Source organism: Tiliqua scincoides, chromosome 5, assembly GCF_035046505.1.
Source record: "Tiliqua scincoides isolate rTilSci1 chromosome 5, rTilSci1.hap2, whole genome shotgun sequence".
Classification (NCBI taxonomy): Eukaryota; Metazoa; Chordata; class Lepidosauria; order Squamata; family Scincidae; genus Tiliqua; species Tiliqua scincoides.
This window is the reverse complement of record NC_089825.1, coordinates 5487056-5514714: the sequence shown is the minus strand read 5'-3', so window position 1 is coordinate 5514714 and position 27659 is coordinate 5487056. Positions and strand designations below refer to the sequence as shown.

Genomic DNA, 27659 nt, shown 5'->3' with positions numbered 1-27659 from the left:
CCAACAACTACTTATATCTCAAGCCTCACTGCTTCAAAAATAATGCATCAGTCTTCACCTTAACAAAATAATTGTGCAGCTGGGCATCAAGTTAGCAAATTGCTGAGCTTCCTCAGTGAGTCTCGTCTTAGATTTTGAAAATAATAACATAAAAAGAGTATCCGCAGGTAATAATGCCAAGGAGAAAATAACATGCTGGCTGTTTTCAGGAGAACTAGAAACTGCCCAAGGGACGCTGCAGCGTTGTTTAGAGTTGGACCCCACATCGACAGATGCCAGTCTTCTTATGGCCCAGATTCACCTCTCTCAAGGAAACATAAAAGAATGTGCCCACGCACTAGAGATAGGGGTCAGCTACAATTTTCAGGTGAGACTGAGCCCAAGAGATTTTAAAAGTCTTGCAGTTAGTTCTGGCAAGATCAATTCCGTCTGCCTTGCCAGTGGGTCTCCTTGTGATGAAGCAGCACAACTGGTCTGCTCAGTCACACATAATTTCCTGCTTGCTGATGTGAGCTGTACACACATAACGAGCAGCTCAGGAATTTGCCAAGTTTAGAGAAGTAATTTAGAGAGAGCGTTAACCATTCCCACTAAGGTCTGAGCCAATCCAGGAGTCTTTAACCTATTCAGACCCAAGACCCACCCTTAACTACAATTTGCAACATATGACCCACTTTCAGTTTTTTAACTCTGCATTACCTCTTTTGTCTGTAGCTTGGGTGGCATCAAAATGAGGCAAGGGGCTTGCATTTGCCCAACCAGGAGGGAGGCGGAGCACCCATGGCAGGGAGGCTCAATGCAGCGGGCAAGTGGCCCCTCCCTTCAGAGCCATTCCCTGTGGGGGGGGGGCAAAATGGAGCTGTATGAGCCTCCCTGCCATGGGTGCTCGGCCCCCCTCCAGCTACGCCACCATGCCCAACAACCCCCATCCTTCATTACTGACCCCTTGCAGGAAAGATACATTTTACAAACTCAAAGTATCTTTTCTCTCTTATCATCATTCCATAATTAATTATTCAATAATCGGTTTTGTCAATCCCTGGAAATGATCACTGAATCATGAACCAGAAAGTAAACTAAAGCTACAGTTAGAAGTATGCTCACTTGAAAATCACTTCTATCAAAATCAATGGGTTATCCCCTAAGTCATAAATAACTGAGGGCCCAATCCTATTCAACTTTCCAGCACCGGTGCAACCATAATGCAGCCCTGAGACAAGGGAACAAATGTTCCCATACCTTGAAGAGGCCTCTGTGACTGCCTTCCTGCCACAGGATGCAGTGCACGCCCCATTGGCACAGCTGCATCAGCACTGGAAAATTGGATAGGATTGGGCCCTAGGTTCCCAATCCTAACAGGCCGCTGCACTGTCAGAACTCATGATTTACAGCCCAATCCTGAACCCAATTGCTGCCGCTGCATCCAGTGCGCTCCAGGCGGCTGCCGCCTCTTCCTCAGCAGAAAAGGACTTTTGTCCCCTTCCCCCAGGTAAACCAAGTAGCCCTGCAATGGGGCTACTCGATTCTATGTCAGCTCAAAGGTTGGTGTAGAATGAAGAGCCTCCGTGTTGGGCGGCCAGCCCAGGGCACAAGACATTTATATGTGTTGCCCCATCAGTTAAAAGCCAATAGGCCAGTGTATACTGCTTCATCCCACAGGAATCAACTCCAAACCTGAAACTTTTATGAGCCTTATATTTTCAGATTGGGGTTCTAATTGGTTTGGCCTCATGATGTCATCTTTTGATATTTTTGCCAGCTTCGTGATTATCCAATGTACCACTTCATCAAGGCCAGAGCACTGAATAAAGCTGGGGAATACTCTGAAGCCATCAAAGTCCTTAAAATGCTTATCAGTCTGCCACAGATGAAAAGAGAAATTAAGAAAGGCCAAGGGGCCTGTATAACGACAAGCGAACAGGTCTCCATCTATCTAGAACTTGCCGAAGCTCTTCGACTGAATGGGGAATTGGTAAGTAGTTAGTACAACTTCCTTTGAGAAATCAGATGTCAGTTATTTTTAAAGGAACAAAGACCCTTTGTGGCTAGAGCTATCAGTTGAAAAATAAACTGGTCAAAAATGAATCTCATTAATAATTGTGCGTCTAAGAGGTTGGCAACCTTCAGTCTCGAAAGACTATGGTATAAGCCTACAGCACCTGGTATTCCCAAGTGGTCTCCCATCCAAGTACTAACCAGGCCTGACCCTGCTTAGCTTCTAAGATCAGACAAGATCAGGCATGTGCGTCTAAAATGCCTGCAAATGACTTTTGAAGATAATATTATTTTGTAGAAGTGATTGCAATAGACTGTAGAATGGGGAAAACATGTCTCTCACATAAGACAGAAAAATACTAGTGAATCGCGTTTTATATCTTAACTGCATCTTTAAGGAATTGCCTTCATCCACAAGCAGGGGCAGTGGCAGGGTTCACCAAGCCATTGGGCAGAGCCCAGTTGTGAGCCTCTGTGCACACTGCCTATCAACTTTCCCCACCCATCAGCATACCTCGCACCTGGGTTCATCCCCATACCCCTAGGCTCATCTCATTTCCCCCTTCCTTCCCCCAGCCTGAAACTGGGGCTTGATTGTGACAAATGTGGCAGCTCCTCTTCTTCCCACCCTTTCTGTCCTGACTTGCTGTCAGGTGGTGAGCTGGCTGCTTGGAAACATGCCAGACCACTGCTGCATTGGCAGCCAGTAGGAATTTCTCCCAGGCAGGCCTGACTAAAGCCTGACCAGTGTCTGAAGTGGTTCCCCAATTCCGCCCCCCCTCCATGTACACACACACACACACACATGCATATCTTGTCACCGGCACCCTACCTCATCTGTCCAGGGCTTCTTCAAAACTGGCTGGGCAGAAAGAATACTTTGTTTCTCAGGATCCTCCTTGCCTAGTTTGTTTGGAAGAATGAAGAAGGCCAATTCTATGCTTGGGATCATTAGGAAGGGTATTGAGAACAAAACGGCTAGTATTATAATGCCGTTGTACAAATTGATGGTAAGGCCACACCTGGAGTATTGTGTCCAGTTCTGGTCGCCGCATCTCAAAAAAGACATAGTGGAAATGGAAAAGGTGCAAAAGAGAGCGACTAAGATGATTACGGGGCTGGGGCACCTTCCTTATGAGGAAAGGCTACGGCGTTTGGGCCTCTTCAGCCTAGAAAAGAGACGCCTGAGGGGGGACATGATTGAGACATATAAAATTATGCAGGGATGGACAGAGTGGATAGGGAGAGGCTCTTTACACTCTCACATAATACCAGAACCAGGGGACATCCACTAAAATTGAGTGTTGGGCGGGTTAGGACAGACAAAAGAAAATATTTCTTTACTCAGCGTGTGGTTGGTCTGTGGAACTCCTTGCCACAGGATGCAGTGCTGGCGTCTAGCCTAGACGCCTTTAAAAGGGGATTGGACAAGTTTCTGCAGGAAAAATCCATTATGGGGTACAAGCCATGATGTGTATGCGCAACCTCCTGATTTTAGAAATGGGTTATGTCAGAATGCCAGATGCAAGGGAGGGCACCAGGATGAGGTCTCTTGTTATCTGGTGTGCTCCCTGGGGCATTTGGTGGGCTGCTGTGAGATACAGGAAGCTGGACTAGATGGGCCTATGACCTGATCCAGTGGGGCTGTTCTTATGTTCTTATGTCAGGCAGCAGGGAAGGAAAGGATGCAGTAAAATCTTCTCTTTCAGAGTCCCAAAATATTGCTTTATAATTATATGCAGCAATAAATCAGAATGTCAAAACCGGTTTTCCTCTGCATCTGAATGATATTTAACCTCTGAAAGAAACTTAGGTGGATTCCTAATCTGCCTTGGTTTATGTGTTCAAGAAAGTGGGTAAAAAAATAACATAAAATAATTTTTTAGGAGTGTTCCAAAAACTGGGTCTCCAGTTCAAGTCTTACTTGCTCCATGAACCCAGTAGGTGACTTTAGGCCAATCCTTTCTTGTCCCTTGTCTGCACTATGAAGATAATAATACTGACCCACTGCATCAAGTTGTAAACATTTCTGAGATAATGTATGCAAGCACTTCGAACATTCAAAAAACATTTTAGAAATGTTAGGTGGTGTTACAACTTTTAAGCAGGTGCAGTTTGTCTTCTGCTGGTTTTTAATCTTGTTGGTTATTCTTTTGGAGTCTTTTTGCTGGATCGCTGCTTTATCTTTGATGTTGGATTCAAACCAAATCTAAAATCTGTTTCAACAGTTGCTGTAAACCATCTAGAACCTTGGAAAGGTGTAGCAAATGTTTTAAATCAATCAATACAATAAATTGTTATCAATATCTTGACCTTAGTTATAGAACTTTTCTGGTGGCCACCAGGGATGTGTGGTGAGGAGGCAGGCAAGGCAGAGCCTCCGAGTCCTTCATAACGCAGCGCCGCCACTGTGTGAGGCACTCAAGCAACCCACGCGCTGCGCAAGTTGGTTGAGAGTGCTTGAGCATCTCACACAGCGGCGGCACTGCTTTTTGAAGGACAGTGGGGTGCCTCCCCACCCACTGAACGTCCCTGGTGGCCACAACTGTTCATGTAAGACACGATTGTTTCAACATTCCAGCATGAAGCTACGAAGATAATGCAGGATGCCATCAATGAATTTAGTGGCATGCCTGAAGAAATCCGGATCACTGTTGCTAATGTAGATTTGGCTCTCAGCAAAGGGGACGTGGACTTAGCCTTAACTATGCTGAGGAATATCACACCAAACCAACCATATTACACTGAGGTGAAGGAGAAGATGGCTCAGATCTACCTTCAGATTCGAAAGGATAAGAGACTCTACATTGGATGCTATTGGTACTGTTTCAGTTAACCATTGTTTTTGCCAGAATGCATTTTCACATTTTGTTTTAGGTGAAGAAGAATCCAGAAAATTAGAACAAAGATTATTTGGAGGTCTCAGAAATCCATTCTAGGGGTTAAGTTTATTACCAGCTCTGAGTATTGGGTTCATGCTCTGCCTCTGCTCTGTAATAAGACAACGGCTTGCTATGCTGAACAGGAGACCTTTTCCCCACTGGGAACTCACTGTTTATATGTCACATGGAGCTGGCTCAGCTTAGGCAGTAGCCCCATCATCCTGATCTCTGTAACTGGTGCGTGCACTAGAAAGGCTTAGCTTGGGACATGTATTGACAGCACCAGTGTGGGCAATTTGTTTCCCTGGTAGAACAGTGGGCCAGGAAGAAACCACCACCCCCTACTGGGGTTTGCTCACACGTGTTCATGGCTGAGAGGGGATCTGGGGGCACACCATGGGGCGCAGCCTGGGTTTCAAATCAAATGACTGACAAATCACTGTGTGGTTTGCTTCCTATTGGTTCATCAATAACATTCCCCTTTTTATATAGTGAGCTGTGTGAAAATTTGCCTAGTCCTCATACAAGCCTTCTCTTGGGTGATGCCTACATGAAAATTCAAGAGGTTAGTATCAAGGAAGAGTTTTTGTGCTGACTATATTGTTTTTTATGTTAAACTGCAAATAAACTGTACCTAAACAAGTAAAATGCTGCATTTAAAGCCAATTTTTAGATGCATGTATGCAGAGCTCCCCAGAGTGTGTGCAATGTACTAGAATCACGAGTGTATTCTTAATACTAAGAGTACTAAGAGTTTGTTCTTAGTTCTAGAATTATAATTATTAGACAGCGCAGAGGGGAAGAATTTTCTCTGCACCAGGAAGCTCCTACATTGGAAGGAGGCTTGTATCATTCACCTTTCATATAAGAATGTGGCTGTGCAGAGTACTTTACACTCTTTATCTTGCACTCAGGACTTCCTTCTAGAGGCAACTGGCCATTTGGCAAGAGACTGTGCAGAGATCTTGACATGCTAGAATAATTTTTAGTGGAGGAAAGCATTAACCTCCATAGGATCCTTGCATGTCCTAGACTTTGGTGTCCCTCAGCTTGCCCCACACTTTGAGAACTTAGATCTTTTGAACTAGAGTTTGAACTATCTCAGTTTAGTTCTCTGCCTATCTTCTTATCCAGAATGACCTTCTTGGGTGCTCTTGCCCGTTTTAATCTGTCGGTAGTTCTTAGAAGTGTCGTTCTGCCAGCTGAAACTTGCAACTCAATCTGCCACTACTCAATTGGCATCCTTCAGTCTCGGAAGACTATGGTATCACACTCTGAAAAGTGGTTCTGGAACAGTGTCTAGTGTGGCTGAAAAGGCCAATTTGGGAGTGACAATCCCTTCCACACTGGGAGCAAATGTAGTCTGTCCCTGGTCTGTCTCCCTGGCTACAGGCCTTCCTTCTTTGCCTCTTTGCCTCAGACTGTTGACCAAGCATCTCTTCAAACTGGGAGAGGCCATGCTGCACAGCCTGCCTCCAAGCAGGCCGCTCAGAGACCAGGGTTTCCCACTTGTTGAGCTTCACTCCTAAGGCCTTCAGATCCCTCTTGCAGATGTCCTTGTATCACAGCTGTGGTCTACCTGTAGGGCGCTTTCCCTGCATGAGTTCTCCATAGAAGAGATCCTTTGGGATCCGGCCATCACCCATTCTCATGACATGACCAAGCCAACGCAGGTGTCTTTGTTTCAGCAGTGCAAACATGCTAGGGATTCCAGCTCGTTCCAAGACTGTGTTGTTTGGAATTTTGTCCTGGCTGGTGACACCGAGGATGCGTCAGAGGCAGCACATGTGGAAAGCGTTCAGTTTCCTCTCCTGTTGTGAGCTAAGAGTCCATGACTTGCTGCAGTACAGAAGTGTACTCAAGATGCAAGCTCTGTAGACCTGGATCATGGTATGTTCCGTCAGCTTCTTGTTGGAGCAGACTCTCTTTGTGAGTCTGGAAAACGTGGTAGCTGCTTTACTGACACGTTTGTTTAGCTTGGTATCAAGAGAAAGTGTGTCGATCATTGAGCCAAGGTACACAAAGTCATGGACAACCTCCAGTTCATGCGCAGAGATTGTAATGCAGGGAGGTGAGTCCACATCCTTAACCATGACCTGTGTTTTCTTCAGGCTGATTTTCAGTCCAAAATCTTGGCAGGCCTTGCTAAAACAATCCATAAGCTGCTGGAGATCTTAGGCAGAGTGGGTAGTGACAGCTGCATCATCAGCAAAGAAGAAGTCACGCAGATGTTTCAGCTGGACTTTGGACTTTGCTCTCAGTCTGGAGAGGTTGAAGAGCTTTCCGTCTGATCTGATTATTTGATTTTTCTCTGTAAACCGCTTTGTGAACTTTTAGTTGAAAAGCAGTATATAAATACTGTTAATAAATACTGTTAATAATCTGGTCTGGAGATAGATGCCTTCTGTTGCAGTTCCAAAGGCCTGCTTCAGCAGTTCAGCGAAGAAAATCCCAAACAAGGTCGGCGCAAGAACACAGCCCTGCTTCACTCCGCTTCGGATGTCAAAGGGGTCTGATGCGGAGCCATCAAAGACTACAGTGCCCTTCATGTCCTTGTGGAAAGACCTGATGATGCTGAGGAGCCTGGGTGGACATCCAATCTTGGGGATAATCTTGAAGAGGCCATCCCTGCTGACCAGGTCGAAAGCCTTTGTGAGATCTATGAAGGCTATAAAGAGTGGCTGTCGTTCCCTGCATTTCTCCTGCAGCTGTCTAAGGGAGAATACCATATCGGTGGTGGACCTGTTGGCTCGGAATCCACACTGCGATTCTGGATAGACGCTCTCTGGAAGTACCTGGAGCCTCTTTAGTGCAACTCGGGCAAACAGCTTTCCTACAACACTAAGGAGAGAGATGCCGCGGTAGTTATTGCAGTCGCCCCTGTCACCTTTGTTCTTGTACAGTGTGATGATGTTTGCAGTCCTCATGTCCTGTGGTACTCCACCTTCTCTCCAGCAGAGACAGAGGATTTCATGCAGCTCAGTAGTGATGATCAAGAAAGTCCCCGAGAAAGAGCCATTGTTCATCCTTGGCGACTTCAATGCTAGAGTTGGCGCTGATCACAGTTCGTGACCCACTTGCTTAGGTCAGTTCGGCACTGGGAAGATGAACGAAAATGGCCAACGCCTGCTGGAGTTTTGCTGTCATCACGGTTTCTGTGTCAGCAACACGTTCTTCAACACGAAGCCCCAGCATAGAGTCTCTTGGAGACACCCACAATCAAAGCACTGGCACCGGCTCGACCTGATTCTCACCAGACACTCCAGCCTTCCCAGCATCAAGATCACATGCAGTTATCAGGGTGCTTCCTGCGACACTGACCATTCCCTAGTGAGCAGCAGAGTGAAACTGCTAACGAGGAAGACCTCGCATTGACATCAGCAAGACCCGGGATCGGGGAAAAATGAAGAAATTTGCACAAGTGCTTGAGGAAATTCTCCGAGGCCCGGCCAATGCAAACACATCCAACAGATGGGAACATTTCAAGAATGCTGTTTACAACACCGCCTTGTCCATATTTGGCAAGAAGACCAACAAGACTGCAGACTGGTTTGAATCCTACTCTGAGGAGTTGACACCAGTCATCGAGGAAAAGAGGAGAGCTCTAGCAGCATACAAAGCTTGTCGCAGTGAGCGCAACCTGCAGGTCCTTTGAGCTGCTCGTAGCAAAGTTCAGCAAACTGCCAGGAGATGTGCTAATGACTACTGGCTCCAACTCTGTTCCCAGATACAGATAGCAACTGACACAGGCAACATCAAGGGGATGTATGACGGTATCAAGCTGGCCCTAGGTCCAACACAGAAGAGAATTGCCCCTCTGAAGTCTGCCACAGGTGAGGTCATCCAGGACGGGGCGCAGCAGATGGAACGCTGGGTGCAGCACTACTCTGAGCCGTATTCCAGAGAAAATGCAGTAACTGAAGAAGCACTGAGCAACTTTGAGTGCCTGCTTGTGTTGGAGGAGCTTGACAGTGAACCAACCCTAGAAGACTTCACGTGGCCCTGGACTCCCTCGCCTCTGGCAAGGCACCTGGGAAAGACAGCATCCCTGCTGAGGTCCTAACGTGCTGCAGTGAGATCATCACCACTGAGCTGCCACTACTACCAATTACAAAATTAGTCATTAACTGAGAGCCCAATCCTATCCCTCAGTGCCCCCCCCCCCCGGTGCAGCTGCACCAAAAGAAACATGGTGTATCCAGTGGGAGGGGTTCAGATCAGGAGGTTCTGGAGGGGAAAGAGGAATAATTTCCCCGTACCCTTCCTAAGTTTCATGCTCTGCAGTTCTGTAGCTGGAGCAAGTCAGAGGAGATAAAAGGGGGCAGGGAGGCTGTGAAAAGAGGGGATAGGGTCCAGCACGTACCATCACCTCTGGATCCACCCCCTGCTGCAGCCTCCCCACCCTAGTTTTTCCCCCAGTTTTGTCCCGTCCTGCCCATCCCCCACAGTTGCCGTAACTTCTCTGGCGGGAGCAGCAAGATCCTCTTGTGGAAGCATGCTCTTCCCAACATGGCTGCTTCATCAGCAGCCCTTTTCTGACCACAGAAGACTCTTATTTTCTGACACTGGAAGACTGACAGCAGAAGGCCCCAACATCCCAGTCTGGGATAGGACTGGGCGGTGAGTGAAGCTTCATATTAATTGAGACTACCTTAAATCTTATTTACATCAGCAAGACATAAGCGTAACCAATTTTTTCCAAGACAGAGGTAAATACATTTCAAGCTCTATTTATTTTAAATGTTTATATTCCACCTCATCATTTTTTGTCATCAAGGCCTCTAATACCTAATCAGACTCAAATCTGAAACTGACTATAAAAGTGCTTCTCAAAATTTAAGAGAAGCAGCCAAGCAGTTTAAAATCAACCCAAAGAAATCTCTTGGATCTCAACCATCAGCCATTCTGATTTTCAAAATCTGCATGTTCAGGTTTTCAAAATCGAGATAAAATGTCCTCTTAATGTTCACTTACCAGAGAGTCTCCATTTCAAAACAGAAGATAACAGGGAACTGCAGCCACTAAGCCTATTTGGTTGGGAGTAACCCTGCTGAACTCAGCGGGCCTGACTTCCAAGGACACGTGTGTAGAATGAACTACTCAGCATGATGAACTGTGACCAGAAAAGTTGCTGGGAGTGTTACTAGTAAAAGAGTGTTACTATTACAACCCAAAATAACTGCCATGTTTCCAACATTTATTTTAGCCTGAGAAGGCTTTGGAAGTTTATGAAGCAGCTCAGAAGAAGAATCCCTTGGACGCAACCGTGGCAAGGAAAATTGGGCAAGCATATGTGAACACCCATCAATATAATAAGGTTCAGAAACAGACCATTCTTTTTGCTGAACATTATTCAGGCCCCACCCTGGGAAATTTGTAACTTGTCCTTTCTTGATCTGTCCTCTGAATGGGTGGTTTGAATTTAGGTCTATATTCAGAGCAGGGGTGGGTTGGCCAGGTTAAGCAATGGCTCATGCCAATACCCATCAGAGGGTCCTTCTGGCCTGTGCAACCCCTGAAGGGTTCTGGTGACAGGGGCAACACCTCATATGCTATTAAAGGCGGGGGGGGGAGGCTTGATGAGAGGGCCTCCAACAACCTGCAGCAATTCAACAGCAGCCATTCAGGAGCATGACCTGGGATCATCTGTCTTGGTTCCAGAGCTATGGGGAACCAAGCAAGGAATTTGAACCTTAATTCAAATGGGTTTGTACCCAGCAGTCCATAAGATTGTCCACTCAGTTTGGCAGGATGAAAACAAAAGGAGTCCATCAATCTATTGGTAGATGATTTCTAAAGTCCCTTCCAACTGTCTGATTCTAGAGCTAGGCTAGAGAAAATCACATGGTTTAGCTCCTGCTAAACTGTTCCACATCAGACCACAGGGTGCACTTTTAATACTCCCCCATACAAAAGAAAAAGGCCTGTCAGGAGAAAGGGTCAGAAAAAGTCTAGGTTGGAACCTGACAATACTTTTCTCTGCAGGAAGGTTTTTTTCCTTTTAAATATGGAAGAGCATTCAAACCTGCAGTGAAGTGAGATCAGCCCCATAGGATTCTCTTGGTCACGTACTTCAGTTTGAAGACTAGCAGATGTTGCAAAAGCATGTGTTTCATTTATAGCTAATTGTTGAGTTTCTTGTGTTTGAACTATATCCATTCATTTCAGGCTATCAATTACTATGAAGTTGCTCTCAAGATGAGTGAGCAGGATTTCTTGTGCCATGATCTGGCTGATCTCCTCTTAAAGCTCAAAAAGTTTGGCAAAGCGGAGAAAGTTCTAAGCCAAGCCCTCGATCACGACCCTGGTAATGTTTCTCTTTTCTTGAAATATTCCACTGAAGCTTTCATCTCAAGTTAAGGCAGAAGAATGCAAAATAAGCACAATTCCTAAACATTGTGACAGATCCCGGGGCACACTTAGGACCATAAGAAGAGCCCCATTGGATCAGGCCAAAGGTCCATCTAGTCCACATTCCTGTATCTCACAGTGGTGCACCAAATGCTTCAGGTAGCACAAAAGACAGCAAGACACAATCTGCGTCCTTGTGCCCTCCCTTGCATCTGGCCTTCCGAGGTACTCTACTTCTAAAATCAGGAGCTTGGATATAACTGTCATGACCTGTAACCCGAGATGGACTTTTCCTCCAGAAATTTGTCCAATCCCCTCTTAAAGGCATCTAGGTGAGATGCCATTACCACTTCCTGTGGCAAGGAGTTCCACAGGCTAATTACACAATGGGTAAATAAGTATTTTCTTTTGTCTGTCCTACACTCAGTTTCCGTGGATGTCCCCTGGTTCTGTTATGTGAGAGGGAAAGGAGCATCTCTCTGTCTACTCTTTTCACTGCTTTTCACCCCTCTCAACTGTAAAAATTGCCCATTTATACTCATTCTCGGTTTCTTTTTCTTCAACCAGTTCCTAATCCATAAAATGACCTGCCATCTTCTTCCCTGATCCCACCCCAAGTCTGCTCTAAAGTTTCAGAACAACACCAATCCTAGTTTGCCACCAATTCTCTCAGCTTATCAAAATAAAATGACTGCTCTTGCCCTTGTCACCAACGCATCAGAGTTCCTTCTGCTCACAGTCAGAGCAAAGCCACTAAACTTTTGCCCAATAGAAAATTATGGTCATGGTACATATGCCATACATCAGTTTCCTTTGCTGGGGTCATGAAACTATGCACACAAACTAATTATGTTAAACTTTTCAGTTGATGATCTTCCCTCTATGATGAAGGATGTCCGGAACCTGATGTTATTAGCAAAGGTTTATGAGACAACTAAAAGAGGAGAAGTTGTTCTGGAAACTCTAAACAAGGTAGAAATTAAGCAAACTTTGTATAAGCTTCATGTGCTACTGCAGGTTATTCCAAATTAGTAATCTTCATGTGTGACAAAATACTTCTGGTTTTTCAAAGCTGCTAAATTGGCACTTCCAAGAACAGTATGCACATGGTGGCCACTCCCAGAACCCTGGGACGCAAACATCTTTCTGGGAAGTGGTATAACAGGTTAATTCAGGGGTGTCAAACTCATTTCATACAGAGGACTGAATAGCATTCATGATGCTTGCTGAGGGCTGAAAGTGATGTCATTAGGCAGGAAGTGATGTCATTAAACAGTTCATGACCAAAAATAAGCACTTTTTCTCACTTGGGAACGCATTAGCTGCAAATGACAGAAGAGAAGATATACATATCTTGATCGTATTCAAGATATGGGAGAGCTCAATTGTCAAGTGGGCTGCCCTTTCAGCAGTAACACCTCAGCATGGCTCAGCAGCTGAGAGCCTGAGGGCCGGATAAAAAGCTTCTGTGGACTGCATCCGGCCTTATGTTTGACACCCATGGGTTAATTCTTCCCATGTGATATTGTCACACGAAAGTGATTTGCAAGATCACTCCTGTGATGTAAAAATGTAACATAGGTGCACCCTTTCACATAAGATGACTTTTATACAGTATGAGCTTCTGTAAACTTCTTCAGAAGCAGAAGGGTAGCTGGCAGTGAGTTATACATGCAGTTAACCTTGTACAAATTACTGTACATGGAAGAACAAGAGGTATAACATGATAAATGGTTCATCTAGAATTCATAAATAGGAGATAAACCCATTGCATCCTTTTGGGACCTCGTTTATGCACTCATATCTTTGCATAAATGTCTGCTTTGTTGCCTCATATGCCCAATGGAATGCATTTACTTATATAATATTTCATTCTGTACCTATGTTGCTATTAAGGGGCAGAGCTGGCACCTGGATCTGTTGCAGGGTCTGGTGGCTTAATAAGATTGTGTTGTGTTTTTTTAATTGCTACTGCCTAGTTGTTTCTGATTAGGAATTGTTTAAATACTAGCATGGATCTCCCCCCTCCTCCACTACTGTACATTTGTTCATCCAATATCCAGGCATACGATATCCAGCAAAGAATACTGAAACGAGTCCGTGTAGAACAGCCTGAACTGATCCCACCACAGAAACAAGTGGTGTTGATGATCTGTGTTCAGTTTGCGGAGTTCTACCGAGAAGAGAAGAACTATGCCGAGGCGGTGAGGTTCTACACAGAAGCCCTGTCCTGCGTTCCAACTGACAGTCAAGTAAGTTGAGGTTTCTGTGTGCCAAGGTTAGGCAGAAGTCAAACTGCAATCCACTACTGGATCCCTAGCCAGTTTCTGGTTGACCAAGCACTTGTGAATAACTGGGATTCTTGCAAAGAATGCTGGTCTAGGAGAACTTTTGTCAGACAATCTGCTTGTTTTCTTAAGAAAGATCACAAGCTCCGAATTACATGACAGTTAAGTCACATCACATTTATTTTGAGAGAGCCTGAATATGCACTATTGCTTTGAAAAAAAACACAGGACTTCTAATAACAAAAAGGTACCTTATGTAAGATCGAAATTAGCCTATTCATTTAAAAACCCTGAACCAGTTCAATATTTGTGGCCATCAATAAAAAAGCACACCAGGAACTGGAGTTCTGTGGGGAGAGGCTGGAGATACCGGACACAGGCTGCAATCCTATCTGCACTTTCCTGGGAATAAGCTCCATTGACTATAATGGGACTTACTTCTGAGTAGACAGGTATAGGATTGGGCTCACAATTCTCAGTACCTCCCCAAAATTATCATTAACAAGTTCTACTGCTGACTGAATTGTGCTCCCAATTCATTTTTAGATCATCTTTGAATTGGCTCGTTTGTATCTGATGCAAGGAGACACAGAACAGTGTGAGCATTATTGTGTTTTGTTACTTCAGGATGACAGCAGCAGTGAGACTGGAGCAATGGTACAGTACTCTTGCCTTACTCATTTAGTGGGCTACTCTTCTAGTTCACAGTCTTTATGGGCCACCAGGTGTCAGGGGGCTTGACACGTTCCTGCAGGAAAACTCAGCTGCTTCTGCACTGCTGTGCAGCGTCACAGGAGGTGAAGGAGAAGGGGATTCATGTGGGTCCTCCTGACTGACAAACGTCTTAGTGACGTGCACGCACTTAATGTTATCTTTCTAGCAATGCTTCTTCCTGCCTTTTGCATTTAGTACAGCTGCGGAGCAGAAGCCATTTCTGCCCTATGTTGCCTTTATGCAACAGGGACCAAATGTGTATGCTTGTGGGCTGGGCAAAAATGGGTTAATTCAGCACTCTGGAAAAGGCCTTCAGCACCACAGGACACCATCAATCTCGGTTTAGGAAAATCATTACCCCACAAAAATATTTGATTTTGTTTAAAAATATTGATACAGGATTCGTGTATGATGTCTTCTCTGTGGGTTAAAGGAGATTTATGGGTGATCCCTTGGAGAAAGCTGGCAGCAGCTGGGCAGCTTCCATAAGGGATAATGGTGTAAATGTTGCAGCAGGTTTGGAAGGGGAAAGGGTGCAATTAGGAAATGTGTGTGAGACAGGGCAGGACAGCAGGTCATATGGAGTTAAAGGGAAAAAGGTTTTACTGCACTCACTTGCTTCCACCATTTGACCACTTCCAGGCAGCGGAGGCAAACGCCTGGAATAGCTCCGAAGGGGAGGGGGGCCCTTGCACATTGCAGTGAGGCTTCCTTCAAGACTTAGTGCTTTGTAACCCCTCTAGCTACGCCACCAGTGCCCTAAGCTAGAGAGTGAGAGAGCACAAAAGGCTCAGCCCCTCCTCTGCTCTCAGTCCTTTGTGAATTGGTTAGGGGAATCATTTGTTGGAGGCCTTCGGCTGAGACCAGACAGTATTTAAAAATAGTATTTAGTATTTAAAACTATAAAGTATAAAAATAGTATTTAGTATTTAATAATAGACTACGGGTCTTGGGCTTGCAAGTCTGCTCACACAGCACTCATGTGAAGGGGGAAAGGTAGAGGTGCTAAGAGTGTACTGCACATGTGACAAGGAGCTAGAGGGGCTTTGCAGGTCAGTGCTCAAGGTTACCCATCACTTTTTGCTGACTTCAGTGCAGAACATTGTAGGACTTGCAAGACTAGGTTGCCAAGACCAAACACGCAATCCCCTAGTTCAGGGTGCCCAAACCCTGGCCCTAGGGCCACTTGCAGCCCTCAAGGACTCCCAATCAAGGCCCTCAGTGAGCCCCCAGTCTCCAATGAGCCTCTGGCCCTCCAGAGACTTGCTGGAGCCTGTGCTGGCCTGATGCAACTGCTCTCAGCATGACAGCCAACTGTCTGACCTCTCGCATGAGCTGTGGGACAAGGGCTCCCTCCACTGCTTGCTGTTTCACATCTGTGATGCAGCTGCAAAGGAAAGGCTGGCCTTGCTTTGTGCAAGGCCTTTTATAGGCCTTGAGCTATTGCAAGACATTCATCCATATAAGTTCCATTTCTAATATATTCATTTATGTAAATTTATTCAAATTTGAAATGAAAATTAATTCTTTGTTTCCCTTGGTCCCCAACACAATGTCAGAGAGATGATGTGACCCTCCTGCCAAAAAGTTTGGACACCCCTGCCCTAGTTCAAAAGCAGTGTAGAGAGCCTGGGATTCGGTTGCGGCCATAGCTAGTTGCAAGGAGGGAAACAAGGTAAAGGAGCTGGGGTTGCTGTCCCGTGGGAAAGGGCTGCATGGTAAAGTGGCTGACAAAAGGATGGCTCCCCAGTGGGCACTGGCTCAGCAGCTTTGTACTCAGGAAGAGTGCGTTCCCTCACAGGGCTTTCTTGAAACATACCTCTGGCTCTTAAAAAGATTTAGGAAATGTAAGAGAATGTTATGAACCCACTTCTTTGCAAAGCACTGAACTAATTGTTCTGAGCATAATCTGTTTGTTCTTTTGCAAGATGAAGGCAAACCTTATGTTTCAAAAAGAGAAGTATGAACAAGCTATCAGCCTGTACCGGAATGTTCTGGAGAAAACACCAGGTATTTCTGATGGAAGAGCATGTGTGCATTTGGTGTCTGCATGAATACAGGGCTAAGAGCAGGTTTTTTAAGGGTTCTTTGCATCCCATATGTGGAGTCTTGCATCTTTAGGGGCTTCTCATGACAACAATATCTTATCCATAGAAAGAGTTGGAAATATTACAATGTTCTTTCTGTGCTTTTAGATAACTTTTCAGTCATGGAGAGCTTGATTGATTTGTTAAGAAGAAGTGGTAAGCTTGATGAAGCAACTCTCTTTTTTGAAGTGGCAAAGAAAAAATCCACTCGAACACCTCTGGAGCCTGGCTATAACTACTGTAAGGGACTTTACTGCTGGTAAGTTGTAAGGAGCAGAATTGTTTTAAGTCACAAACTTCAAATTTGATGAGATGAAGAAGATTGATTATTAGGATCTGGTTTATAAAAATTAATAACCTGACGAGGTGGGAGGATTCTGATCAGGATGCCAACATCAGAAATATTCTTGCCTCTTCTGGATTCCAAAACAATGCAGAGTTAAATGCATTTAAGCCCATGATTTCTATGAACCTAAGCACATGTAAATCTGTACTGAATTATTACCTTCATCTTGCATTAAACTCTTAAACTAGGTTTAAAAGTGAAATAGAATGTGTTGCTATATTCTTCTTAGCAAGTTTCAAAGCATTCATATGATATCTAAAACTTAAATACTTCCACCCCACAAACAGGCACATGGGGCAGCCCAATCAGGCCCTGAAGTTCTTCAACAAAGCTCGTAAGGACAGTGACTGGGGCCAGAAAGCCCTTAGCTATATGATTCAGATATGCCTAAATCCTGACAATGAGATAATCGGTGGAGAGGCTCTTGAGAACCAAAATGGGGAGGCCAGGTAAAGAAGAAGTCCTGAAGTGGAATGGAAAATTCAATTCTTAAATAAGATCGTTTGGAAACTTTCTTCCTCTATAGATGTACTTGGAGAATGACACTACCTTTAAAAAAAAAAGATTATGCATGTCATCAAAAGTAGGGAAAAACCTCACTGTGGTATACAGTACAGCTGCCTGATAGAACAGTTTACATGCAGCCTTCTGCTGGTCTCACAGCTGTTCTTGGCTTAAGGGCAAAGGCCCAAATCCTAACCAACTTTCTAGCACTGGCATAGCTGTGCCAATGGGGTATGTGCTGAATTCTGCAGTTGGAGGGCAGTCACAGAGGCCTTCTCAAAGTAAGGGAATGTTTGTTTCCTTACCTCGGAGCTGCATTGCCCTTATGTCAGTGCTGGAAAGTGGGTTAGGATTGCACCCTTAATGTGTGTGCAAATTATGCTTTGTTTATAGGTCAGGAGCAATCCAAATCAGATGATCATATTGGCCTTATAGAATTCAGGGGAGGCCAGTGATAACACCCAGTATTTGGCAGCTTATGAAACATCAAACACTTTTTCCTTCCCGTAGTATTCTAAAGGAAAAGAGAGAATCCGAACAGCATGGGATACGTACAGCTGAGAAGCTTCTCAGGGAATTCTACCCTCACTCACAAGAGGGCCAGAATCAAGTGGAGATGCTGCAGAGCTACTGTTTGATGGCCACAAAAGAGAGGCATAATGTTGAGAAGGCCCTGCATGCATTTACAGAAATGGCCCAAAATGAGGTAAGAAAATCAGTGGCAGCAAGTGGATACAATCAGGTGTCACAGATCTGCAAAAGCTTTCAAGGAGGTACAGGGGAAAGCTGTAGCTCAGTGGTAGGGTGCCTACTTTCTATGTGGGAGGTTCCAGGTTCAATCCTTTCCATCTCTAGGTAGGGCTGGGAAAGGTGCTTGTCTGAAACCCTGGAGAACCACCGCCAGTTAGTGTAGAGTCTACGCTGTCTACGCTGTTGACAGCACTGAACTTGGTAGACCAAAGGCAACTTCATAGGATCACTGTAAACAGATGACTTTTCCAAACTTTTTCAGGTCTTTGTCTGTTCTCCGAATGCTGTCACAGGAGGTGGAGGCAGTGATCAGTTTCTGAACAGCTTCAAGTTGCCTGAAAGCCAGGCCACCTGCCCTGCTCCTTAAGAGGATGCCTGTGACCACAGGCAGTAAAAATGTGAAGGAAGGCACTCTGTTCATGCTCAGAAGTACTTTATTATGATATATTCCCATCTTTTTAAAAAAGGATGTGGCCAGGGATGGGAGAGGATGGGGCTCAGTGGGTGTGGTTTAGGAAGGAGAGGCTGTCATTTCTTTAAAAAATCCTGCTATTTAGAACCACACTACATGTTTTGTTCCATGAATGATTCTCCCATGGGCTTTCTTTTTTCTCAGAGAGTAATTGTGGCTGGCCTCATTTTCAATTCAGTTTTCAAAATCTATCAATAGATTTTAATTTTATGATCATACTTATTTGTTTTTACTCCTGTTTCCTATCTGTTTTTTTTACATAGAGGGAAAGTGTTCCAGCCATTTTGGCAATGGCCCAAGCATTCATGATTCTTAAATCTACCTCCAAAGCCAGAACTCAGTTGAAGCGCCTGAACAAAGTGAATTGGTCTTTGACAGATGCTGACGAATTAGAAAAGGGTTGGATTTTGTTGTCGGATATCTACTGCACAACTGGGAAATATGACCTTGCAACTGAGCTAGTCAAGCGCTGTTTACGGTACAATAAGGTGAGAGAAGGAGTGACTGTTGTAGTGAAACAAGAACCTTGATCTGGATTGGGCCCTTAAACAGAAATAGCTAACTGTTTAGTGGTGGCAATGGTTTCTATTCAAAATACATGCTCAGTTTCTGATTAACAGCTTGCCCATCAACTTGGAATGGGCTCGCTCTGTTTGAGAATTCTCAGACAAAGTTTAAGCTTTTAATCCAGGCCCAACTCAAGCCCCTGCAACGCTTGAGTGGACACTGTGAGATTCTGCCCCACCACCTCCCGCACTACTAGCCACTCTCCCAGCACACAGATCCAACCTCTCAGCGTGAAGAGCATGCCATGATTTGGCCCACATGTCTGGATCCAGCCTCTCGATGGCTTGCCTTTCTTCTGGCCACCTCTGGCTTTCTCTCCTGTCACTTTTTCCTCTCATATCACCACCGCTACTGCACTTCCTTATATTCTCTGCCTTTTAAAAAGGTAGAGGGCGGTGAATGGAAACAGAACAAGGGAGTGTGGAGGAGCACACAAGTGTGGAGGAGTGGTGGGCTAGAATGTCTCTGTTCCACCACACTTTCTTGTTCCACTTCCTGTTCCCCGAAGTCTGCTTTTTCAAACAGCAGGGAATGAGGGCAGGAAGAGCAGTAACTGCTGCCGCCACCAGCACCAGCAGAAGGTAAGGTGGGAAAACCTACCACCCGCCTGCAGTAGCTGACTCACCTCATCTCTAAAAGCTCAGTAAGACCACAGCCATTAAGAAGCAAGAGGAGAAAGACCAGTTGTATGGAAGGCACCCTTAAGAACCTAAGAACAGCCCCACTGGATCAGGCCATAGGCCTATCTAGTCCAGCTTCCTGTATCTCACAGCGGCCCACCAAATGCCCCAAAAGGATGTGTAGTCGGTAGGATTCAAACCTGCGCAGGGAGAGCCCAATGGATTTCTAGTCCATCACCTTAACCACTCGGCCACAACTTCCTGCATCCTTCTGTTTCCCTGATAAAGCTTGGAGGTTTCCTGTTGCCTTTTCTTCTCCCAAAGCTTATGTTTCAGCAGTGTGCAACTGGAAGATGACTTTTCAAGGCCTTCCCTAGCCCCAAAAACTACTAAAGGGACATTCCCAGGGCAAAGATCCCTAAAAACCGTAGCTGCAATTGTAGCTTGCAAAATGACAGTTCCCCACAAATGTTTATAGGAGCTGAGGAGCGTCCCTGTCCTGCCCCTGCCACTCCACCTGCCAGTTGCCATTACTACTGCCGAAAAGTACATTTGGGAAAGGGTACGGGAGGAGAAGTGTGAAATGAACTTGCTTATTTACAGCCCTTGCTGAGATTCAGAAGTACTTTGGCTACCTTGTAAAGAGGCTCTGATTCATAAAATGGGGGATGTTAATTTCTCCTTCCAAATTCCCAAACTGAGCCACATCACTAATTAATATCAGAAGTTACATTCACAATGCTTCTAAATAAACAATCATAGATATTACATTTGGGTGACAATCTTAAGAAGAAAATCTTTTTGCATTGTCATTTTATCTCTGTAGTCATGCTCTAAAGCGTATGAATGCCTGGGATACATCTCTGAAAAGGAAAAAGCCTACAAAGATGCGGCAGCTAACTATGAATTAGCTTGGAAATACAGTAACCAAGCAAATCCTGCAGTTGGCAAGTAGAGAAATAACTATTTTAGACCCATTTCTTTGAGTCGTGCAAAGTTTAGGCCTGTATTTTACAAAGGTTTCTCCTGTGTAGAGAATACTGGAAGTTCATTGTGTTTTGTGAACATGTGTTCACTAGAACAGCCAACTGATGAAATGGCTTCTTAAACTGAGCAATTAACATGAATGAACCTGGGATTCTTCTCTAAAAGGCTCAGGCTTCAAGAGATTGGCAGTGCTCCTATATTATATTGGCTGTTTTCCTTTCATGAATACCACATGAGATTTGCATTCTCCACTGAAGGAATCACCTATAAAATATTTTGCTCAAACCTTTGTGCTATATGATCGAGAGTCCCTATATGTTTTTGGCACATACAGTGAGCTCCTGTATGTGGAGGCTACCTCATGCATGTCACTGTGCTAGAATTCATCAAAGTGAGTGGAGCAGCTCTTGTGTTTGCAAAGCTCTTTGTATATCCCAGAGCCCCTTCTGCTCAGGAAATTGCTGAAATCGAGGTGTTTGAGTTTAGCTCTGGCAACTATAAAATCACTTTCAGTCAGTTGAGGAAAATTGGGGGTCTGACAAAAATTGAGATGCAAAATTCTGAAAATAGTATTTGCTTTTTCCATTACCAGCAACACATAGTAAAAAGTACAGATTAAAAAGCACACATTAAAACTCCCCAATTGACCAATACAGTTTTTGCTATTTATACTCAAGTTTAATTTTCCATGTTTATGATCCTTTTTAAAATTTGTATCATTGAATACATTTCTGTAGTGTCATCAATGGCAATTATCTTCAGCTGTTTTTATAATGATCACACACAAAAAGTCAAATGGTAATCACTATGTTCATCATCATGATATACAAGGAACCCCTGCAGTTTATTTTTAGATTCTATGTAAATTGCTTAATATTAAGCAGAACCTGAACATTCCTCTTTTGTCCTCTAGGATTTAAACTTGCTTTCAACTATCTAAAAGATAAGAGATATGTGGAAGCAATAGATGTGTGCCACGCTGTAAGTACTACAAAACATAATTCAGTAAAGGGTGCTATGGATCAGTAGTTTTTGCATTTCTTACTTTCAGGGAAGCCTTTCCTCATTGAGTTTATTGTCAAGGAACACTGTACACATTCTGTACAAACTGGAAACAGCACACCCAGAATGGCCACATGTTGTCCCCCTACACACAGCAACACTGTAGGACTCTGTACACATTCTAAGGCATGCCTTCAGTTTGTACAGGGCTCTGGTCAGGCCTGCACAGACCCACACAACTGGAGGGCCAAAGATGATACCATCATAAGCCTCACTCTGAGTAGTGACTCTCAGGCTTAATCCTGTGCATGGCTGCCTAAGAGCAAGCCCTGCTGAAATCAACAGAACTTACTGCTGAGTAGGCAGGATTGACCCAAGACCCTGTCTCAAGCCCCAACCACAGCATGTCAAACCACAGAAAGAACCCCACCTGAGCCTGAAACCCCACAAAGAACCAGCCCCTCCCATGCCAGGAACCTTGCAAGGGAGGACACCAGGATGCAGGTGTCTTGTTATCTGGTGTGCTCCCTGGGGCATTTGGTGGGCCGCTGTGAGATACAGGAAGCTGGACTAGATGGGCCTCTGGCCTGATCCAGTGGGACTGTTCTTATGTTCTTAACCTTGTGCTCCTTGGTGCTGCACAGCAGAGCCAACAACAAGCTAAGTGGGACTTGACAGAGATGAGAAGCAAGAGACCTCAGGCCTTGAAGGCTGCTACTCTTCAGGTGGAGCCCAGCAAGGTACTCTGAGCAAGGAAGTATTTAAGCTATTACTGCCCAATGCTGCATATAAGTAACAGGAAATGTGTACACCTGTGTACACCTGTGGGCTAAGTAGAAATCGGTGAAGGCCGCAGTATACCTCTAACCATTGTTGAGCAACGTGTTCCCTCAGAGCTGCCCCTGCTACAGTCCCACCTTGCCTGCCTACAAGTCACTCCTTTGTGAATGTTAGGAAAACCAGAGACTGACCAAGGAGACTAGCATCTTGTGGTTAGCACTCCTTCCTACTGACCACTTTTTGGATGCAGTAACTAGTAATACCCAGCAGGGGGAACCAGGTAGCTACTTAAGAGAAAAGCATACAATACCTCAACCTCCTTTAGGAGGAAAGCTTGCAGATTGATTTGAAAACAAAATTAACTCCCCAAATGCATCTAGCTTAGAATTGCCGTTCCTATTGCAAGCTGCTCACATTATCCTGGGAGTCCTGGCCTTCAGCACTTCAGTGGGGAGTCAGTACATGTGGCTTCTGCAAACCAGCAGCTCGTTCTCATGGCAAAACACCCCCAAGCATCCTTATGCTTGACCTGAAGAAGGTTGATGATGCTGTAAGACCATCCAGTTGGATGAGGGGCAGCCAGCCACTTCATCCTTTTATCTGGACTTTATCTAGAAAGCTGGACTTCTTTGCCAGTCTCCACACAAACAGGGGGCCCAAAAGTGGTCACATGCCAGGCTCAGTTGGAGGCATGGCTTGGCGCTGCAGTCTCTGGGGAGAAACCATAAAAGTGGAAAGAGCTACACTTACCCATCCACACATGGCCATTGCGGGTGTGCTGTTTCTAGCAAGGAGTCGTGACTGCAGAAGGATGTCTCAGCAGCTTCTAGAATATTGAGCAATTAGAGAGGAGTTCAGGGGATTAGAGGTGTCCAAAAATAAGGAAAAATGGGGGGAGGTAATGCGGGGCTTGCATCACAGGAATCTCCTGGCTGCTGCTTGCCCCATGAGGGAAGCTTCCATTGACATCAGTGAAGCTTTCAGTCCTGTCTCAAATAGCATTCATGCAGAGTTCCAAGCAAGATCATGCTCATAGTGGGGGAAGGGAGGCTGTGGTCTTTTTACCCCTTTATAGTCCTGATCTGGATCATGCTACCGCCACCACCTGGGCTGCTGTTTGGTACCAGTGGCATCTTCCCTCCTTGGTAAACACAATCCTAGGGGAGGGGGAATGTAGACTGGGGTGGGAGCAAAGAGTTAAAGCCTCTTGTAGTGCAGTTTGCCTGTTGTCTGGGCCTGGGAGCACCCAAGACCCTCCTATTCCTGCACACTGTAGAGCAGTGGTTCTCACATATTTAGCACTGGGACCCACTTTTTAGAATGAGAATCTGTTAGGACCCACCGGAAATGATGTCATGACTGGAAGTGACATCATCAAGCAGGAAACTTTTTAACCATCCTAGGGTGCAGTCTTACCCACACTTACCCAGGAGTAAGTCCCATTTACTATTACAGGTTGAGACTCATTATTCGCATGGGTTCCATTCCAGGCACTCACGGGGATGGCAAAAAACGCACTATAGCAAATTGATTTAAAAAACAAAGTTTCTTTGGTCCAGTGATTTAAAAACAGCCTAGTTTTTAAATCATTAAAAGCCATTAGATATTTGATTTTCTCTGTAAACCGCTTTGTGAACTTTTTGTTGAAAAGCGGTACATAAATACTGTTGTTGTTGTTGTTGTTGACCTTTTGACTCTAAGGTAAGAGTCATTAAGAGGACAATTCATCAATCAGTCATCCTCCAAGCGCTTCACTCAGTCCCTCCCTTCACCAATGCAAAGAGATCACCTTTCTCAGGGGGAAGGAAGGGGTCGCCTGGAGAGAGAAGGATTGATGGATTGTCAGCTAGCTGCCCCCCCCCTCATTAAGGATGCTATTGTTAAAGGACTGTTCAGTTTTTTAAACTGATTTTAAAGGGGTGCATTTTTCCCCTTCTCCAGGGATCAGCACATTCTTTCTCATTTGCAGGGGCCATTCATGTTGAGTCAAATCCGTGTATAAAAAATCCATGTATAAATAGGCTGGACCTGTATTGTTAAAAGAATATACATAGTAGCTTGTTAAAAGTAACATTTCCCCAAATGCAGTCACATACCATGGCAGCATCAAGTCTAACATATTAAAAATAAAATATTGAAATGAATGGGGACCCACCTGAAATTGGTTCGCGACCTAGTGGGTCCTGACCCACAGTTTGAGAAACACTGCTGTAGAGGGAAATCAGTATTGATGGTAAAACTGCCTTTCAGGGTAGTTTGTCTACCATGTGCACCTATCTGAGGAACCTGATCAGGTTCTGCAGAACACCAGCTTTCCTGGGAACACAACTGTATCAGCAACGACTGGTGTAGGGGTGGCTATGGGTGTAAAAAAGATAACCAGTCATTAATGTCTTCTTTATAATAGGTTCTGAAGGCGTGCCCAGATTATCCGAAAATTAGAGAAGAAATTTTGGAAAAGGCCCAAGCGGCAATTAAGCCTTAGCATGTGTAATTATATATTCCCCTGCATCATCTAAAAATATGTCGGTTGAGCTTGAAAATTAGACCATCATCTTCAATAAAGATTTCTATACATCCCTAATTGGTGGTATTAAAACCAACTATAAATGCTGTGCCAAAGTGCTTCTTGGGAAGGAAATTAGCCCAGTCTGTGATTGCTGGTAAAACAAAATGGTATTTTTTGGTATTCCCAACTTTTGTTTTGCAGGGACTCTCTTCCTTCAAGAAGGTTTTTGAGCCTAGGGCAAGTAGGTGCAGTGGGGAATCAGTCCTTGTGCATTTCTCCCCACCCCCCATGGATGAGGGACAGAAGATTCAGGGATTACGTTGCAGGGATCCCTTGTTTCCAGGAGCTTCTCAGTGAAGGGGGGGGCTGTGACTGGAGCAGGGATTAGTCAAGGGTCATTCACCTCTGTCAGATTTCTTTAGGGCTGGTTTGTACACCACTCTGCATGACCCCCACTTCAGCTGTAGCAGTCTCCAGCTTCATCCCCCACCACAATTGGCCACAGCTGCAGAATCCTATATCCAGACCTACAAGCAGGATCCTGCAGATTCTCAGCAGTATACCAAACTGGGGGGAAAGGGGCTTTGTATGGCAACCAGGCCTCTTGCAGCCCAATCCTGTCCTCAAGATACTCTGGCATATGTCCAGCCGTGTAACACACATGCTCAGCTTAAATGTGCTTGCAAATATTTTTATTTATGTTCTCCTTATTCAAACTCCCCCCCCCCACATTACCATTTATGGATCGTGGCTATGGATCGTGGCAAACTTATAAGTGTCATGGAAATAAGCAGCATGATTCCACCACAATGAAGCACATTTCATTCCCACTGATTTTAATTCTGAAGAGTCAAGCGCCTTTTCAACTTTAAAGTCAGTGGGATGTAAAAGTACTTACCTTTGCCTGGATCATACCCACAGCGCCTAAGTATTGAACACGTTGATGCTTAAATATTTTTACCTTCACACCCAATGAACATGAATCCAGGCTTTCAAACTCGAGTCATGATTTACTTTGAGAGTGGCCATTTAACCTCAATGTTCATCCTCTGTAGCCCCCTCATGTTCTGCTAAAAGGAAATCAGATGGTAGGCTTGGGGACCCAATGCTGCTAACAGGGGTGCAGATGCTGTTGTCTGTACATCAAGGGGTTTACAGCTCCCAAGAGCCTCAGATAATACCATTGGAATTCTACTGCTGAGAGACCCTCAGGCCCTAAACTAGGCCCAGGAGTTCTCTCATTCATGCATTTGTTCTGGATACACATGTGCCTCTTTTGCAACTAATCTACTTGTAACAGTTGAGCACTCAGTGCTGTTTGGAAAGCAGAAACATACCCTCTATTATACAAAGTAAAGGCCCTTTCAAAAAGTACACCGCAGGTCTGACTCAGTTGGTAGAGCTGCCGTCTTGTATGCCTGAAGATCTGAGGCTGCCAGTTCGAAACAACCGGAAGTAGCAGAGAACTGACAGCACTGATATACTGATGAGCTGACCCTCGGTGGCAGAGAGGAGTTACTGTCAAGTGGAGTGTGGGAGGCAAAGGGCCAGAGAGAGGCCAGACCGGGAAGGAATCCAGCTGGAACAAGGAGTTCTGTGAAAGACTAGAACTATTCAATTGTAAAATTCCTTACGGAGGTTTAGAACAGCTTGCCTATGTAAACTGCCTTGGTAAACTGTATGACAAAGTTAAAAATTCACGTCGTTCCAGGTGTGTTGCCAAAAGCTTGGAAGTTGACATATTTTTATGGGAGGATAACGTGTTCATTGTATAAAAAAAGAGAATGAAATAATTTCCTTAAGATTCACAAGATTCGAGGAATGTCGAGCATCACTATGCAAGGCCTTTAAATTATATATTATGGGAGTGCAGTATATGTTAATTTGGCTTACAGTATTTGAATTTTTCAAACAAGGAATAAATGTCAAGTGAAATAATGGATAAGATAATAGAATTTATAACATTCCATAAAAAGAGACAACAAAAGCTACCTTAGATTGCAGTAAGCAAAGACTAAAAGGTGAAAAGTTTGTTTGTTTATTTGTTTGAAAGAATCTGCTCATTGTTAAACAAGTTTGGAACAAGTAGGGAAACTTGGCATGCTGTGCTTGAACCTGTGTGTCATTCCAAATCTGACCACTAGATGAGGATGTTGCTGCAGAAAAGTACACCCTCAATAACTTAAATTCTAACTTGTTCAAATACATAATTAACACACTTGGAAGTTTCCTAACCAAAGGGTGGGTGCATGTGGCCAAGTGAAGCAGACTGACCTCCAGGAATGCATCTTTCAGAAAAGGGAAGGAAATTGGACTAAAAAATATTAATTGCATCACTTCTTATTTTGATCCCATGATTTCGCATACTACTGGGTGGACTCCCTGCATCCATTGCATAATTGGTCGGTTAAAAGGTCTTCATGAAGAGCGTGTCTGCTTATTGTCCAAAATTCATCCAGCATTTAAGTGCGTCAGTTACACATTGGTGAGAGCTCAATGCTAGTTGCTCCCAATGGCTCCCTTGGGACCTTCCTGTAGTCTGCATCCCACTGACCCCATCAGGACCTTCCCCAGCCCTCTCACTGCATTTTTAACTGGATCCAGAGGAGCTGGCAGAGAGGATCACATGAATACATGAAACTGCCTTATACTGACTTGATCTCTCTTGAATGCTGCTGCCTTTGGCTGGCTCAGGCAGGGGGTCACTCCAGTCCTGCTATCAGAGATCCTTTTGAGTGGTGATGCAGGGAATTCAGCCCAGGGACTTTCCATTTGGGCTTTCAAAGAAGATTAATATTTATTTTC

At 44.6% G+C, this 27659-nt stretch overlaps 1 protein-coding gene across 1 annotated transcript in view; it reads left to right on the top strand.

The window, feature by feature from the left end:
- Nucleotides 1-24830, top strand: part of TTC21A (tetratricopeptide repeat domain 21A) — a 41719-nt gene extending 16889 nt beyond the window's left edge. The window contains exons 13-29 of the mRNA XM_066627642.1: nt 210-367; nt 1760-1972; nt 4577-4815; nt 5370-5442; nt 10084-10194; nt 11046-11184; nt 12094-12200; nt 13292-13480; nt 14063-14173; nt 16159-16240; nt 16426-16576; nt 16951-17112; nt 17678-17873; nt 18653-18877; nt 20403-20523; nt 21477-21544; nt 24753-24830. Coding sequence (XP_066483739.1) covers nt 210-367; nt 1760-1972; nt 4577-4815; nt 5370-5442; nt 10084-10194; nt 11046-11184; nt 12094-12200; nt 13292-13480; nt 14063-14173; nt 16159-16240; nt 16426-16576; nt 16951-17112; nt 17678-17873; nt 18653-18877; nt 20403-20523; nt 21477-21544; nt 24753-24830 — 2423 coding nt within the window. The remainder of the gene's footprint in view (nt 1-209; nt 368-1759; nt 1973-4576; nt 4816-5369; nt 5443-10083; nt 10195-11045; nt 11185-12093; nt 12201-13291; nt 13481-14062; nt 14174-16158; nt 16241-16425; nt 16577-16950; nt 17113-17677; nt 17874-18652; nt 18878-20402; nt 20524-21476; nt 21545-24752) is intronic.
- The last annotated feature ends 2829 nt before the right edge of the window (nt 24831-27659 follow it).